The sequence below is a fragment of the Myotis daubentonii genome, chromosome 14, assembly GCF_963259705.1.
Source record: "Myotis daubentonii chromosome 14, mMyoDau2.1, whole genome shotgun sequence".
In the NCBI taxonomy this organism is placed as follows: Eukaryota; Metazoa; Chordata; class Mammalia; order Chiroptera; family Vespertilionidae; genus Myotis; species Myotis daubentonii.
The window spans coordinates 34,897,877-34,916,303 of NC_081853.1; the positions used below are offsets into that span (position 1 = coordinate 34,897,877).

The following is an 18,427-nucleotide window of genomic DNA, read 5'->3' on the forward strand; positions in this document are numbered from 1 at the left end:
CTATAATCCACAAATGAGTGAGATCATGTGGTATTTATCTTTCTCTGACTGGCTTATTACACTTAGCATAATGCTCTCCAGTTCCATCCATGCTGTTGCAAAAGGCAAGAGTTCCTTTTTTTTTTTTACCGCAGCCTAGTATTCCATTGTGTATATGTACCACAGTTTTCTAATCCACTCATCTGCTGATGGGCACTTAGGCTGTTTCCAAATCTTAGCTATGGTGAATTGTGCTGCTATGAACATAGGGGTGCATATATCCTTTCTAATTGGCGTTTCTGGTTTCTTGGGATATATTCCTAGTAGTGGGATCACTGGGTCAAATGGGAGTTCTATTTTTAGTCTTCTGAGGTAGCTCCATACTGTTCTCCACAGTGGCTGCACCAGTCTGCATTCCCACCAGCAGTGCAGAAGGGTTCCTTTTTCTCCACATCCTCTCCAACACTTGTTGTTTGTTGATTTGTTGATGATAGCCATTCTGACAGGTGTGAGATGATAACGCATTGTCGTTTTGATTTGCATCTCTCGTATAATTAGTGACTTTGAGCAGGTTTTCATATGTCTTTCGGCCTTCTGTATGTCCTCTTTCGAAAAGTGTCTATCTAGGTCCGTTGCCCATTTTTTTATTGGATTGTTTATCTTCCTTTTGTTAAGTTTCATGAGATCCCTGTAAATGTTGGAAATTAAACCCTTATCGGTGGTATCATTGGTAAATATGTTCTCCCATGTAGTGGGTCTTCTTGTTGTTTTTTTGATGGAAATCCTCTTTTTTTAAAAAATATTTTTATTGATTTCAGAGAGGAAGAAAGAGGGAGCGAGAGATAGAAACATCAACTATGAGAGAGAATCACTGATTGGCTGCCTCCTGCATGCCCCCCCCCACCCCTCCACTGGGGATCGAGCCCAAAACCCAGGCATGTGCCCTCTACCAGAATTGAACCTGGGACCCTTCAGTCCGCAGGCCGACACTCTATCCACTGAGCCAAACCAGCTAGGGCTAGGAAATCCTCTTGATTCTGGTTTCTTGGTGTGTTTTTTTGAGTGTTGAAGGTTCTTTGTATCCATTAGCTACTAATTGATACAATAATGCTATATAGCAATTAATCACAAAATCTCAGTAAACGCTTCTGTAAATTTCTCATTATGCATCTGTAAGCTGTATGCTTTTGGCTTTGTATCTCCAGACTGTGGTGACTGTGATCCATCTGTCTCATTCTGGGGTTATGTTTTGGGTGATGGCAGAGGTACAAGAAAGCAAGCCTAGCTTTTCAAGCCTTTGTGTTAACAACCCATTGGCCAGAGCAGGTAATATGACTGAGCCAGGAGCATGAATACAAGGCAAGAGTATGGTTGTATAATACAGATACTGTAAAGAATTGGGACCAATAATTCCACCTCACACAGTGCCCAACTCCTGCCAAGTCATTTTGGGCTTAGTTATGTTTTGGAGGTTTTTCAGTGTTTTTCCAGTCCTGATTTTCCCTGTTGTCAAAGGGAAATTACCAGTCCTCCCTTGTTGAATGTATCAGAGGCTGCAGGATGTTTACGAAATAATTAAAACCTTCTCCATGTGCAGTTAAAAGAATTGGAATGGGAGAATGTTGGAGACATAATTTGAACAAATTATTTCTACTTCCCTTTTTTATGCTATAAGTATTATTAGCACATGACATTGTTCTTATTTTTCTATTGGCATGAATTTCTTATAAAGTTAATATTTTCTAGATACTTTAATTTTCAATTAAATTTATTAATTAGAGAAAGCAAGAGAGAAACACTCATTTGTTGTTCCACTTATTTATGCATTCATTGGTTGATTCTTTCTTGTATCTGCCCTGCCTGGGGATTGAACCTGTAACCTTGGCCTATGGGGATGATGCTCTAACCAACTGAGCTACCCAGCCAGGGCCAAAACTAATATCCTCTAAATCAGGGTAGGGAAACTTTTTTCTGCCAAGAACCATTTGTATATTTATAATGTCATTTGCAGACCATACAAAATTATCAACTTAAAAATTAGCCTGCTATATTTGGTCAAACATTTAATTAACTCACCCCTAATGCCTTGGCAGGGCCAGACATTACCCACCCCTGCTCTAAATGCTGATGTTTTTGCATGATCAGACCTAATACAATTTTTGTTTTGTTTTGTTTTTAGAGGTTTGGATTTTATTCTGAATCTTCATTTAGTTGAAATCACTGATTTTTGGTGTAGTACACAAGGTAGTTAAAAGGGATGAAAAGGCATTAATTTAATTTTCTGGTTTAATCTTATATTTTAAACTCTTTAAGAAGGGGCATTATGTTCTCTGCCTTGTAGTTTTCATTTATAATGCCTTGCACTATATTAGATTTGATCAAATCTTTACATTAAAAAGAATGTCAGGTGTAATTGTTTCCTTAATCGTAATGCTATGACTTGGAGGAGATGGCTTATTCGTTTCCTTGCTCATGTGGTAGATGATGTGTCCTTGGACTTCCTCTGGGAAATGGGAGGGGGGATTAATAGCTTGCTGTATAGTGTTGAGACTTTTTATGTCTCTAATAGTTTCTAATCCAGTCTTTTAAATGAGTACATGCCCACCCATCTTCAGGCCTTACTAAAAACTATAAATTTAACTTCTCAGAAAGGAGGTAGCTGTTTTTTGTTGTTGTTAATCCTCACTCAAGGATTTTTTTTCCTATTGATTTTTAGAGAGAGGGAGAGACAGAGAGAGAAAAATATCAATATGAGAGAGAGACATCGATTGGTTGCCTCCCGCATGCACCCCAACTGTGGCCAGGTATCGAGCCTGCAACTGAGGTATATGCTCTTGACTGAAATCGAACCTGGGACCCTTGAGTCTGTGGGCCAACGCGCTAATTATTGAGCAAAACTGGCTAGGGCAGGAGGTAGCTGTTTTTATTTTATGGTATTGCTGAGTTTTATGATAGGGAATATTATATCAGTATGTTCACTTGTATGAGTTTATGCCTCAGGATAATTGAATATGTGAGGGCACCTGATAGTAACGTGTTGTATAATCTTTATCATCAGTTGTGTTATAAGGTGAAAATTTATTTATCCTGATAGTTTGAAACTATTTATGAACATTGTTTAAGCCATATGTTGTTTTTCTTCTTTAGCCCCATTTCTGTGTCATCCCAATCTATGGATACGCTATGGTGCTGTGGGATTTATCACAGTGGTAGCTCATCAGATAAACACAGCTGATGTGTATTGTAAACTGATGCCTTACCTTGACCCATATATTACTCAACCAATAATACAGGTAAGCATGTTTCAACTTGGAATTAATCCTCCCTCCAAACTGCACCATTAAAAAAAAAATTAGAGAGTTTTGTTTTTATTTAAAATTTTAAAGATTTAAATTGGGCTAGGGCATTTTCAGATTTATTTCAAGCTAATTAATGTTAATGGAACAAATATTTTGAAGGTGAGAAACATTCAAGAGACTATTATGTTATATATCATGTAATGCATAATATAGAAGCCAGTAATTCATACTTTACTTTCTTATGTGTAATGTTGTAAAGCATCTGCAGTTTGAGTGAAATACAGAAGACATGTATATTAATAGACCTCTGCTTTTATTTGTAAAAGTATAACAGAGTTCAGTGCAAGTCAGCATTTATAAAAAAATTAGAAAAGAACCTAATAATTACAACCCTGCCCCTGCCCAGCAGTACAGCACTTAATGATAAACTTTGGGTCTTTGGTTTGTACAAGGCAATTGTTTACCCAACTTGTCAGTGTTTATACCCTTTATCTTGATGGACAGCTAATTATCAAAATAGATATTTTAAATTGAGTGGACTGTTGAAGGATTATTCTGGCTGTTAACATTCTGAAATGTCCTATTTTTACTAAAGCACTGTTTCTCTTTTGTGAATTCACATGCTTCTGGCTTTCTCCTACTTTTATATCCCAATGTTCCTTCCCTTTGGTTGGAGAAAGTGGCCTTGGATAGCCTCTGGACATGAGAAGGATTTGGCTGTGCCTTCAGCCCTTACTTTTCCTTGCAGATTCACTTATTTTTTGGGGATCATCATTCTTCATTTTGTAGTTGTAAAATTTTTTACTTTTACCCATAGAACAATTTATTTATACATGAAAGATGAATAATATTAGAAAATATGTTCCCCCTTTTTTGAAGCTTATTAGTTTCCTTGAAAATCAGGTCTAGAGATTCCTACTACTTTTTACCATTTACTCTATTTAGAAGTTTGTTTATAAAGTTTTTATACACAATGTGAAATGTCTTTTGGATTTAAAAATTGCATACATTCTGGTAATAACTTTTAGTTGTGGTTTACTGTAATAAATATGACATATAAGTGGTTTGTTAGAAATCTGTACCATCCTGTTTTCTCAGAAATTCTTTTAACATTTTTTGTTTGTTTTTATCAGTGTTCGATATTTTGAAAGGCCAGATCAGGAGTTGAGAAGCTGATTATCTATATGTTTCATAAATTATATTTTTCTACATTTTGGATTAGATAAAAGATACCCTTTTATGCTGGTTTCCACTGGCCAACTCACCAGATTGTTAAATATATCTGAAAGTCCTCTTGATTACTCTTAGTAGTGTTTTTCCTTTTTATCATGAATGCATTGACAAGGAGAATATTCTTGGGGATAAGAAAAAGCTGGATTTTCTGAGCTGTATGAGAGAGTAGTGATTTTTTAGAAGTGGGTGAAGCTACTGGGAAAACCTGACGGCTGCAGGGAAGAAGCCCTGTGACTGTTGCACATCTTTTCTGGATCAGTACCTCTTGGCTGTTAGGCCTGTGAACTGCAGGCGCTTTTTAGATCTAGGAAGTCACCTGACATTTTGGGATATAGAAAAATCTTTTTCATCTTCTAAACTTTCTCACATAGGTATTTATTATTAGTCTTCCAGTACCACAGACACATGTGTTCTGAGATGCTAACAATAAAAAAAAGAAAAACCTGAGCTCTTTAAAAGTCACAAGTATTCCTTTTTCTTCGCAACAAAAATTGCAGATGTTCATGTCTTGCATTTTTTTTAGAAAATAAATACCTGTGTTAACTTTACATAAATTGTGTTGAATTTGAAAATAACTGAACAAAATATTATATTTTTTACTGATTCTTTTTATTTTTCTGATACAGATTGAAAGAAAACTTGTTTTACTCAGTGTTTTAAAAGAGCCAGTAAGTCGTTCTATATTTGATTATGCTTTGAGGTCTAAAGATATTACTAGCTTGTTCAGACATCTTCACATGCGCCAGAAAAAACGGAATGGGTCTCTTCCTGATTGCCCTCCACCTGAGGATCCTGCCATAGCACAGCTTCTGAAGAAATTGCTCTCACAGGTTGTATCACCTTTCTGAAATCTTACATTTAAATGCAAATTTATTTATTTAAATCCTCACCCACAGACTTGCTCAGATAGATAGATAGACAGACTGACAGATTGCAATCAATTGGTTGCCTTCCATTTGTTTCCTGACGGGCTCAAACCCGCAACCTAGGTATTGCCCTGACCAGGAATTGAACCGGCAACCTTTTGGTGCACAGGATGACAATCAACTGAGCCACTCCAGCCAGGCTAAATGCAAATTTCATAAAAACATTAAAGCATCCATTTAACTATTAAAAATATTTTTGGTTAATTTGGTTGCATCAGACTAAGTAAATAAATCTGGCAACTGTTCTGTGCATTTGCTTTGGTATCTAGGGGATACTAGGATGACAAGAAGTTATTGGGTTTATCTAAATAAGGAATCATGGGAGACCTAATGTTTATTTTGTGATTATTGGCTATAAAAATGAGAGAAAAGGTAGATATAAGCTTAGATTTAATAGTGGTCTTGATTCAGTTCCATATTTCACTAAAAATATAATGAAAGTTAATTAAAAGAAACATTGCAGAGCACAGATGCAATGCAGAAAATTCCTGTTTTATTTCAGTCCAAATTCAGAGAGTTCTCATGGCATGCAAACAGCTGCAATAACTGGAATTTATAATGCATCCTAAATTGAATAAACCAGCCGTTTACTGCTGTATCTTAAATTCCTCTGAATTTGGATCAATTAACAAATCTTGTTAGAACTATTAAGTAATCTTTTTATTATACTTGTCATTAGTAGGGCTTATCTAGAAATATTAAGTCTAGTTTTAGCATCCTGTTTTAAGAGGGATGTGTGGAACCTAGAGAATTCAAGATAGGAAAAAAAATGATTAGAAGTGAAGAATACAATTTCTGAATAAATGCTCTATGAGCATAAAGCAAATTCTGAGATATGACTTTAATGACTGTCTTTAAGTCTGCAGTACGTTTTGGTTAATAGAATGCTTGTCAGTCATGTCTTGTCTAGGGAGAAAAGATGATGAGAAAATGCTTCAGTTGCAGAGAGAGAATTTGATCAGTTTTGGGGTGTAAATCCTTTCTTGTATTGTACCTGTCACTTAATATCCAGTACTGTATGATGCCCAACAGTGATTGAGTATATGAACAGGCTCCTACGGGAGGCCAGTCATTAACTATTTTGGTTCTTTTAGGTTTAAATTTTTCTGGAAACTTGAGCTGCCTCTAAAAATCCCTTCCAGGCCAGTGGTTCTGTTTCCTATATACTAGGAGACTTAATTTGATGTGACTTGAATTGCCAGAGCTTTTTCTTTGGTTTTCTTTTAACCTTGGCTCTTATAGTAGATGTATTTTATATTTTAGAAAGCAAATACGGAAAATTGGATAGTGAATCCCATTTTTCTGTTGTTTCTCCTGAGTAATTCTTATAAAAATATTTCAGCATGCAGTAAAAACTACCCCAATTTAGATGTTTCTTTGGGCTTAGATGGAGTGAATCTTTATAGTCCACTCCCTCCAGATCTTGTATATTAATTTAAAAGCTTCTGTACTGAAATTTCCTTTTCATTGTAAGTCATTGGTTACTTCACGGAGCCACTGTGGCCCTCTCATTTTTGCTTTTCACCTTGCTGTTGGTGTAGGTTTTGCTACTGGTGTGGGTGAAAGGAGGGAGAGGAAAGGAGCAGTTTTCATAATCTTGCAACTTCCTACTGTTCTCCCAAACCTACCATTGCTGCTCCCTCGGTGTCAGCCTCCATGATGAAATCACTAAAACTCAATGACTTCGGTTCCTCTAAATGTTTGCTTGATATATTCATTTGTTTGTAGTTTATCCCCCCATTTGTATGAGTGGGGAAAGAGGAACATGTAATCCCTTGTTTTATGTTACTTCTGTTAATCATAGTTTTAGGAGATTCTTAGGGGTTGAGTGCTCTGTTTCGAGAGACAGGTGCTGCTAGTAGAAGGAAGAGCAGGCCAGAATCTCAGAGGTCCTCAGAAGTAACAGCAGAAAAACATCAACTTTCATTTTTCATGAACCTATGAGTCTACCACTGTAGTTGGTACTGTTTGTAGTTTGTGACTGTTCTTAAAATGAACCTGAACAACAAGTGTGATCCCCATTTTATAGATAAAGAAACTAAGAATCAGTGAAGGTAGTTAACTTGATTATGCTCACACAGTTCAGTAAATTTCACAGCTGAGATTTAAACCTAAACCTGTCTAACTCCAAAGCCCATGTTCCTATACCATGTTGTCTTGCTTCTCAAAGTAAACAAAGGACAGGAAACTAAGATGAGAAGCTTTCATAGGTTTTGTGTGGACTTAGGAAGAAGTTCGTGTGCAGCTTACCTCTTTGCCTTCACTTCTTTTTGGTTCTTGCAATACCTGAGTTTCTTGGGATTACTAGCAGAATCGAGTCCTTGTTGCTAATGTCAGGACTACAGAGGAAAAGACATGTGGATAGCCTCCACAAGTGGGAATTCTGAATATTCCTTCAGATTTTTTTTTTTTGGCTTGGGCTTCTACAGTGCTTATTTGTAGAGAACTACACTTGAGATACATCATGGGTAAAATAGGCCTTTCTAGACCAGCCTGCCATTGTTTCTATGGGAAAATGTGTTCAGAGTTCCAGATAATAGACTTAAAGTACACTTTTGGAACATTACCCATATGGAAGTTGGAATTTTTACTCCAGATTTTCAGTAGCACTTAGCATCTGGAGATGACACATGGCAGGGCTGTTTAGATAGATCTCAGCTACAAGAGCTCCCTGTTCTGTTCGTATCTATTTGGTTGGACACTAATACAGAATACAAAATTTCACTCCTTATTTTGAAAGTAACAAGTAATTTACATTTTAAACTTTTTAATTATTTTTATTTTAATAACTTTTGTATATTATATATACAAGGTATAAAATTGAAAAGAGATAAAATTGAAGATATATAATTTGTAAGTTCTCTTCCAATCTCTGACCTTGAGCTACCCAGTTTCTTTGTCTGTTGATGGTGAATTCTATGTTGTTGCGTGCTGAATTTCTTTATATAGTGTTAGATTTCTTCTGTGGTACAGTTAAGTTATTGTAACCAGTTTGATCCTTTTAAGCCTTGCCTTTAAGCTTTGTTAGGACAGATTCAGAGCAACCTTTGGTTAATGGCCAGTTTAGTCCAATTACTAAGGACTTCTGAGGACATGATGCTCTGTGTAGTAAGAGGGCTTTCTCCTCTGGCTGGTGGGAATATGAATGGTTCCCACCCCTAAGTGAGATTTGGGAATTGTTTGGCTTACTGCTTTCTCTTGCTCTTTCCCGGCCTCAGGTAATTTTCTCTCATGTGTCCATTGTTCAGTACAGACATATCTTGGAGACACTGTGGGTTAAGTCCAAACCATTGCAGTAAAGCAAATACTGCAGTAAAGCTAGTCAGTCACATGAGTGTTTTTTTTGTTTCCCAGTGTATATAAAATTTATTTTCACACTACACTATAATTAAGTGTGCAATAGCATTATGTCTAAAAATATATACTGTACACATCTTAATTAAATAATACTTTGTTGCTGAAAAATGCTAAGCATTATCAGAGCCTTAAGTGAGTTGTAATTTTTTTGCTGTTAGAGGGTCTTGTCTCTATGTTGATGGCTGTTGATTGATCAGGGTGGTGGTAGCTGAAGGTTGGGGTTGGTTGTGGCAGTTTCTTAAAATAAGGCAAGAAGTTTGCCACATTGATTGACTCTTCCATTCACAAACAATTTCTCTGTGGCATGTGATGCTGTTTAATAGTGTTTTACCCACAGTAGAACTTCTTTCAAAATTGGAGTCAGTCCTTTCATACCCTGCAACTGCTTTATCAATTAATTTTATTTAATACTAGAGGCCCGGTGCACAAAATTTGTGCATGGGTGTGTGTGTGGGTGTGTGTGTGTGTGTCTGTGTGTCTGTCCGTCCCTCAGCCCAGCCTGCGCCCTCTCGCAACCTGGGACCCCTTGGATAGGGTCCCTAGGCCTGGCCGGCGATCAGGGTCTAATGGGGCTTTCCTTCCCCTGGCTGCCGGCTGCCCCTGCTGCTGCCACTGCTTGCCAACTGTGTGGCGCTGCCCCCCCCTCCCCAGCCACAGGTCTCCTCCTTCTGCGGGCAACAGGCATGGGGTACAATCACTTGGCTGGCCTGGGCCTCCTTATGCAAGGTGATCACTGGCTGGCCCTGCACACCCGCCATAGCACCACTAACCAGTGGCCTGGGCCTCCCTCTGCAGGGCAATCTTGGGGCGATGGCAGGGCCCCCCGACCAATCCCATCATATCCGCCTTGGCTGACCTGGTGCCAGTGCATGTCATAGCGTGGTCATCTGGAAGGTCATCTGGACGGACGGTCTTTCTGCTTTTCGGTCATTCGGTCGATTTGCATATTACACTTTTATTATTATAGATTCTAAGTCCTTTGTCGTCATTTCAACAGTCTTCACCAGGAGTGGAATCCATCTTAACCCTTTGAATGCCAACCAATATCCTAAGAACTATGCTAAAATTGCCAAGCATTTTTGCTGATTTTACAGCAGTTTAGGAAAAAAATTATGAATCGCAAGTAAATGAAGTTACATATTCAAAAACTTAAGGAAACCTTTACTACATTGACATATTTAGCAATATCATCATCATTAATAAAAGCAAACTTAGAACTGGACGCCATTTCGAAGCTTTGATAGCGCTCCCAGCACTTTTGGCGAAAGATAGGAGGAGCGCAATCGCGCTCCCCGGCACTCTAGGGGTTAAGATAACTTCTCATCCATTAGAGGTTAATCATGAGATTTCAGTAATTCAGTCACATCCTCAGGCCCCACTTCTAATTCTAGTTCTCTTGTTATTTCCACCACATTTGCAGTTACTTCCTCCCTGGAGTGTTGAATCCATCAAAGTCATTCATGGGTTGAAATGAACTTCTTCAAAACTCCTATTGATATTTTGACCTCTTCCTGTGAACTACAAAGGCTCTTTTTTAAAGAAAAACACACAATATTTTTATTGGTTTTTAGAAAGAGGGAAAGAGAGATGGAGGGGGAGAGAGAGAAAGTGAGAGAGCGAGAAACATTGATGTGAGAGTGCAAGATCAATTGGCTGCTTCCTGCATACTCCCTACTGGTGATTGTGCCCAAAATCTGGGCATGTGCCCTGACTAGGAATTGAATCAGCAACCGTTTGGTGCACAGGACCACATGAGCCCAATTGAAGGGTCCAGATGCCCAAATGAGCCACACTGGCCAGGACCCATGAATGTTCATAATGGTATCTAGAATGCTTAATCCTTTCCAGAAAGTTTTTAATTTATTTTGCCTAAATCCATCAAAGGAAACACTACCTCTGGCAGCTATAGCCTTCCGAAATAATGTATTTCTTACATTGTAAGACTTGAAAGTTGAGATTACTCTTTGATCGATGAGCTGAAGAATGGATGTTGTGTTAGCAGTCATGAAAATAACATTAATCTCCTTGTACATTTCCATTAGAGCTCTTGGGTAACTAGTACATTGTCAGTGAGCAGTAATATTTTGAAAGAAAGTTATTTTGGTTTTAGCATTTAGTAGGTTTCAACAGTGGGCTTAAAATAGTCAACCATGTTTTAAACAGAAATGCTGTCATATCTGTTTTGTGATTCCATTTATAGAGCACAGGCAGAGTAGATTTAGCATAATTCTTTAGGGCCCAAGGATTTTCACAATAGTAAATGAGCATTGGCTTCAACTTAAAGTCACCAGCTGCATTAGCCTCTGACAAAAGAATCTGCCTGTCCTTTGAAGCTTTGAAGCCAAGTATTGACTTCCTTGTCTAGCTGTGGAAGTCCTAGATGGCATATTCAAGTAGAAGGCAGTTTTGTCTACATTGAAAATCTTGTTTAGTGTAGCCATCTTCATGAATTATCTTAGCTAGCTTTTCTGGATGACTTGCTATAGCTTCTACATCAGCACTTGCTGTGTCACCTTGCACTTTTATGTTATGGAACTACTTCTTTCCTTAAACCTCATGAACCAGCCTCTGCTAGCTTCAAACTTTTCTTCTGCAGTTTCCTCCCCTCTCTCAGCCTTCACAGAATGGAGGAGAGTTAGGGCCTTACTCTGGACTAGGCTTTGGTTTGAGGGAATGTTGTGGCTGGTATGATCTTCTATCCAGACCATTAGAACTTCCTCCATATCAGCAACAAGGCTGTTTTACTTTCTTACCATGTGTCTTTCCTGGAGTAGCACTTTTAATTTTCTTCAAGAACTATTTCTGTGCATTTATAATTTGGCTGTTTGGCACAAGAGGACAAGCTTTTGATCTATCTCAGCTTTGGACATGCCTTCCTCCCTAAACTTAATGATTTCTAGCTTTTGATTTAAAGTGAGAGATGTGAGACTCTTCCTTTCACTTGAACACTTAAGGGGCCATTTAGGTTATTAATTGACCTAATTTCAATATTTTTGTGCCTCAGTGTCAGGGCCAGCCTAACAGGTTGAGCCGGGCTGAGGTAGGGAGGTGGGAATTGAAAAAAGAAAGAAAGACAGGAAAGCGGGGTCGGGAGGACTCCAGCTCTCGAAGAACTGAAGTAACTTTATTAGCCACACAATCCTATTTATACATAACACACTGAATAGGAGGTCTGTCAAGAGGAATGTATTCTTTGTTCCTCTTAATCTCTAAGGGAGAGACACCGCAGAAGGACAAGTTCTCAGTACAGCATATCTCAGTAAATAGTTACAGACTTCTTGGTAAGCTATGAAAGGCTGTTCTCATTCTACAAATGTTGCTCTCATTCTACTGATAATCGCCCATCCAAACAAGTCTGGGAAAATTGTGTGGGTAAGGGTCCCAGCCTTGCTAGCCCCTTCAACTGCAAGGACCTTGCCAGCTTACATCTGGCCCCCAACACCTCAGGAATAGGGAGTCCCAAAGAGAGTGAGAGAGAGAGGGAACAGTAGGTCTATGGAGCAGTCAGAACACATACAGTTATCCATTAATTTTGTCATTTTATATGGTCACAGTTTGTGGCACCCCAAAACAGTTACAGTAATAATAAAAACCATTGATAATAGATCACCATAACAGATATAGTAATGAAAAAGTTTGGAATCTTGTGAGAATTACCAATTATAGAGTCATGAAGTGAGCAAATGGTACTGGAAAAATGGCATCGATAGATTTGTCTCAGCGTTGCCAAAACCCTTTAATTTGTAAAAAATGCAATATCTGCAAAGTGCAATTAAAGGAGGTATGTCTGTATTAATAAGGCAAAGACTTGAGGAGATACCTCTATAGCTCTTGCTCTCTGTCGGATCCATCCTCTATCCAGTTTTTGGATCCTCACATTTAACCTTTGTGACTTCCTTGAACTCTGACTCTCTTGAACTTGGCTCTACTATACTCTTGAGTTTTCCCTTCTTGTCCCATGACCTGGTAACTCTCTGGAGAGTATGCTGGGACAGTTATAGAACTCATTTTTATTTTGGAGATCATGACCCTGTGCTGCCTGTTTTCCAGGACTGAAAAGTGTTTCATATGTTTTGTCCAGATTTATTTATTTATGTATTTATTTATTTATTTATTTTGATATCAGAAATGAAGGGAGAGGGAAAGAGAGAGATAGAAACATCAGTGATGAGAATCATTTGATTGGCTGCCTCCTGCACACCCTCACTGGGGATCAAGCCCATAACCTGGGCATGTGCCCTGACCAGGAATTGAATCCTCCACCTTTTGCTGCACGATGCTCCAACCATCTGAGCCACATTGGCCAGGACACTTAGCAAAATACTTTTAAGGTTTCTGCATATTGTGGCATATATCAGTATTCCATTCCTTTTAATGTTCCTCACAATGGCTCTCCCTTCTGTGGTCTCTCTTTTGTGAACTAAAATAGAGACTAATAAAAAGAATGGAATTATTACTATAGCTAAAAAACTGCCTGTATTAAGCAGATTGCATGAGGAGAAGTGAAAATAAATGACTTTCAGGCTAATGTTAGAAAAAGGTTCTCTCTGTGATAATTGTACTTTCATGCAATTTTATCAGCTTTCTAACTTTCTAGCTTTTTTTGTTTTTTGGTCTTACTGTGACTGTGGATTGTGACTATTGCTTTAAACTCTAGATCAGTGGTTCTCAACCTGTAGGTTGCGACACCTTTGGTGGTCTAACGACCCTTTCACAGGGGTCGCCTAAGACCATCCTGCATATCAGATATTTAAAGTACGATTCATAACAATAGCAAAATTACAGTTATGAAGTAGCAACGAAAATAATTTTATGGTTGGGTCACAACATGAGGGCCAGAAGGGCAAGAAGGTTGAGAACCACTGCTATAGATTGAGGCCTTGGGAATTACCATTTACATTTTATTAATTTTTTATTTGCATAATAACATTCTAGAAGATTCCGTGCATGGTTGGAAAGTTAGGAAAATGCAGAATTGTTCCATTTACTAGAATACTTAAGTTGCACATTGAATGAATTATTTAAATTAATTATTTAGTATTTATTAGTTTCAAATTTTCTAAGTTTTTTAGGTGGATTAACTTATAAAAAATTCATAATAACTTTGTCAGGTGCTAGCAGTTACCTTCATTTTATAGATAAATAAGTAGAGCTACATAGAAATTGATTATGTTGCCCAAGGTCACACAGGTATGTAAGTAAAGAGCTGGCATTTGAACCTAGGCGGTCTGACTCCAATTATAGTGTTATCCTAAAATGCTGGTTGCTCACATCTGCAGTTCAGCCACCATGCCTATCAATTCCTGAGTGTGTAGAATGTTTTCTGTATATGCAGTGCTCTCACATAGTGTCTCATTTAATATTCTCAGCACTTCCAGGAGCAAGATGGACTTAAGTATACTTTTTTTTTGTTTAAAAGTGTATTTCCAGATTTATTGTTTAGATACTTAACATTTGTATTCAAAGTTATATATTAAAGATCTACTAGATACCAGGCACTGAATTAAGTTCTTTGGAGATTTCAAAAATGGATTATACTTGAATGCTCTCATTTAGAAAAAAAGTTAGGATATGAATCATGATACAAATAGAAAGTGTCCTACTGGAGAGTGTGTGTTCAGGAAGACCAGAGAAGTGAGATGTTTTCCTGTATTGCCACTTTCTTTTTCTCTTGCCCGTTGCTTGCTTCATTTTACCATGCTGACTCTGAGAATTTTAAATCGTGTGGTTTGACCCTTCAGTTCTCAGTCATTCCGAGGTCTGTCGTTACTATTTGCAAAAATAACCTAGAACATATTATTTTATTTGGTTTTTAGGGAATGACAGAGGAAGAGGAAGACAAACTTTTGGCACTAAAAGACTTCATGATGAAATCTAACAAAGCAAAGGCCAATATAGTGGACCAGAGCCATCTTCATGATAGTAGTCAGAAGGGCATAATTGACTTGGCTGCCTTGGGCATAACTGGGAGACAAGTAGATCTTGTTAAAACCAAACAGGAACCAGATGACAAGCGAGGTTAGTACATTTGTGTGTGTAGCTTGTATTTACTAGTTATTTCATAAAGCTACTGTTAGCTAATTAGTAATAAAATAAAAGTCACATATCCTAGATATATAACTTTCATATACAGCTAGTGACTTCATTATGTAGTAGGAAGATTTGGGGGAGGAAAAGTGGAGAAGTGAACTACAGGTTAAAGGTAAAATAACCTGCCAAAATCACGGCTCTGTATGTGTCAGAATCAGATTCAAATCAAAGCTTGACTCTAAAGCCCTACTCCTGTAATAAAATCATGTTGCCTCTATGGAGGTGTGTGACTGAAGGTGAAATTCTATTTTTTAATCCTTTAAACACTAACCCAAAGTGAGTAGTCTATGTAAAATGAAATGTTTCTAGTTTGTTATTAGTGAGTAATGTTGAGTGATTTGAAAAGAATAGTCTTGTTATTAACAATGAAATACAAGAAAGTGGAGACCAAAGAAGCCTTAATCGTTTGAAGTCCTTAGGTTTAGAATTGTCAGGTCTTGTAATGACAATGACACTGACATTGATTTGTATGAGGTTTTTAATATCTCAAGCCTTTTCCCCTTAACCCTTTTTGGAGATGTACTCATGCCCAAGTACATGTTTTTGAAAATTCCTCTACTCAAGTATCAACTTATGAGGGCAGCTGATGAATTATATTTAAAATAAACCTTTAATTGCCAAATTTGGGATAAAGTATTTGCGACTTAATTATCAATGGTTGCATTCGTAATAGGTAAAGCATTGCATTTAATAAGAAAATGGAAGCACTGCCACAAGAAAAATAGTGAAGGATTTGAACATACAGCTAATAGAATAATAGAAATGCATATGTTTGAAAGGTAAATAAAGAAATTCGAATTAAGACAGTGAGATGCCATTTTCTGCCTATGTGATTAGCAAAAACTGATGATGCCTAGCGTTAACAAGGGTGTAGGGAAATAGGTATTTCATACACTGTAGGGGAGATTATAAATTGAACATACTCTTGTTAGAAGGCAATGTCCTTACCCTAGGACTCACTGTTTTCAATTCTGGAAATTTCTCCCAAGAAAAACTAACATGCATGTGAAGAAATATGTATACAAATGTTCTCGGTGAGAAAAAAAAAAAGAAATAAATGAAGTGCCCATTGATAGGGATTGGTGAAATAAATGTTCAACATATTTAGTTAAACTATAAGAAAAAGCAAGTTGTGAAACAGCATATACTATGTTTGTAAAATAATATGGCAGTATATCACTAAACTATATAGTTTATGAGGTATACAAACTTATGGGAGTAATTCATATATTTTGGTAATTCTGGAACTTGGTGTTACTTAATATACATTTTGTAATTGGACAAAGATATAAAAAAAGGATTTCTCATCTGTTTATGGTCAGGAGGTAGCTGTATAACAATTGATTTTTATTCTATTTTTATTTTGTTTTCTTAAGCAACCAATACTGGAAATAGGTCATATTTAGTAGTGTGGTCACTGACATTTGAAAAAGTTATTTTTGTTAGTAGTTCTTCAAATGAAGTGTTACTTGAAATTGAGCTAGCCTTGGGAAACTAGGAAGCAATCAGGTCTAATTATTAACACCATTGAAAGTGGAGAAGTGAACTACCGGTTCCAACTGTCCTAGGATGAAGTAAGAGTTAGTGAGTTTTAATATAAACATAAATATGTTGGAGATCATAAAGAACAAATAGGGTGAAAGTCCATTGCTGTCTCTCCCCCACCAAAAGAAACCCCAAAAAACAACAGCAGTAAAAATACATACTGGTTTTAGAGGCTTCCTTCAGTCTATTCTGAATCTCTCTTTGTAGCTAGAAAACATGTGAAACAAGACTCAAACGTAAATGAAGAATGGAAGAGCATGTTTGGGTCACTGGAACCACCGGCCATCCCGCAGGCCCTACCGAAAGGGAGTGACCAGGAGGTGATTCAGACTGGGAAGCCTTCTCGTTCCGAGTCCTCCGCTGGCATTTGTGTCCCCTTGTCAACTTCTCCGCAGGTACTGTCACCCAGGCAGTAGTCTTCCTTTGGGATGTTTAAAGGCTGTGTACTGTACTGTAGGAGGACATGTTTCTTTTTAAGACAGGTTTATGTTTAATTTTATAGCCAAGGGGAAACCTAGTTATTGAAAGCATCAAAAAAGGTCTTGTTTTAGAGTAATCACTAATAAAGTGATGTGAAATTGTGATGGGAGACATTATTATGAACTGTGATTATAAATTAGTGTGCAGTGAACCTTTTATTTCTCTTTTCTTCCTCTAGTATAACATCGTTATATCTGTAAATAACAAAAACGCTTCTGGGAAGAAAAGTCCCAGGTTTGCCCTGTATGAGAATAACATGATGATTGAGATATATTTGAAATAAATTTGTACTTTAAGGTAACTCTTCCCTAGCCAGTCCTATTTTAAATGAAAATATTTACTGAACAAATGGATAACATTCTATTTCTTCTTTTCACTTAATGAGAATTTTTGTTTAATGTTATTGCTACACTTACCATTTTTTTAATGTAGAAGTTTGCATATGTGATATTGTGGTTAAACTTGATTTTAACTAGGTTTTCATTGAAAGCGTCATTGTATTTGAATGGATTTGAAAATCAGTATGTAAATAAGGACAAAAAGCTGATTTAATGAATAAAGAGAACATAGGTACATTTTTATCAACAGATATACTTTGCTTATGATATAAATACCTATAATTCTGTTTGTTTTATAGGTTCCAGAAGTGACACATGCCCAAAGTAGAAAACCAACAATACAGGTTTTAAGTAGTACAATTTTACCGTCCACCTACCAGATTCGGATCACGACTTGTAAAACTGAGCTTCAGCAACTCATACAACAAAAGCGGGAGCAGTGCAATGCTGAGAGAATAGCTAAGCAGATGATGGAAAACGCAGAGTGGGAGAGTAAACCACCACCGCCTGGTAAGGTGCCATTGCTAGGGAGCTGTATTCCAGCCTGGGTGCTGAAGCCTAGAATCTGATGCAGGGTACTGATGATTAACTACCAGGCAAAGGGAGACAGAACAGACTGCCACTTTGGAAGCCTAGAGGAAGAAACAGTAAGAAATCTAAAGCCGTTAATTATGGAGTTTGGATCATCTTAGCTGTAGGGGCAACTTGCAGTGTCTTGTTTAAGTCACTATTTTAGCCTGTCTGTGGCCCATTTTCCCCATTTACCAAGTTAGGTTTCACCTGCTAGCTTTAGTGCTATGCTGCTTTCTCATTGAATGCCAGGCTTCTTTTTCAACTTTCAATTTCTGAAGGGTTTAACATCTTAATTTTCTTTTAATTAATCCTCATCAGAGGATATATTTTTCCAATTGATTTTTTTTAGGGAGAGTGGAAGAGAGAGGGAAAGACAGAGAGAAACATGGATGTGAGAGAACACATCTATTGGTTGCCTTGTGCATGAGCACTGACCAGGCCCTGAGCCGAGGAGGAGCCTGCAACCAAGGAAAGTGCCCTTGACCAGAATTCAAACCAGAACCCTTTGGTCCACAGGCCGACACTCTATCCACTGAGCCAAACTGGCCAGGGCAACATCTTAATTTTCTTTTAAAAAGTGATTCAAAACATAGAAAATGATGGGTGC

The 18,427-nt window shown here is 37.5% G+C and overlaps 1 protein-coding gene across 4 annotated transcripts in view; it reads left to right on the forward strand.

Annotated features, from left to right (window-relative positions):
- The window catches only part of PIK3R4 (phosphoinositide-3-kinase regulatory subunit 4), a 61,747-nt gene that overhangs the window by 21,573 nt on the left and 21,747 nt on the right, over positions 1 to 18,427 (forward strand). For all 4 annotated transcript variants that reach the window (XM_059663969.1, XM_059663971.1, XM_059663972.1 and 1 more), the window contains 5 exons: positions 3,127 to 3,272; positions 5,138 to 5,341; positions 14,611 to 14,812; positions 16,637 to 16,824; positions 17,547 to 17,757. In XM_059663969.1, coding sequence (XP_059519952.1) covers positions 3,127 to 3,272; positions 5,138 to 5,341; positions 14,611 to 14,812; positions 16,637 to 16,824; positions 17,547 to 17,757 — 951 coding nt within the window. The remainder of the gene's footprint in view (positions 1 to 3,126; positions 3,273 to 5,137; positions 5,342 to 14,610; positions 14,813 to 16,636; positions 16,825 to 17,546; positions 17,758 to 18,427) is intronic.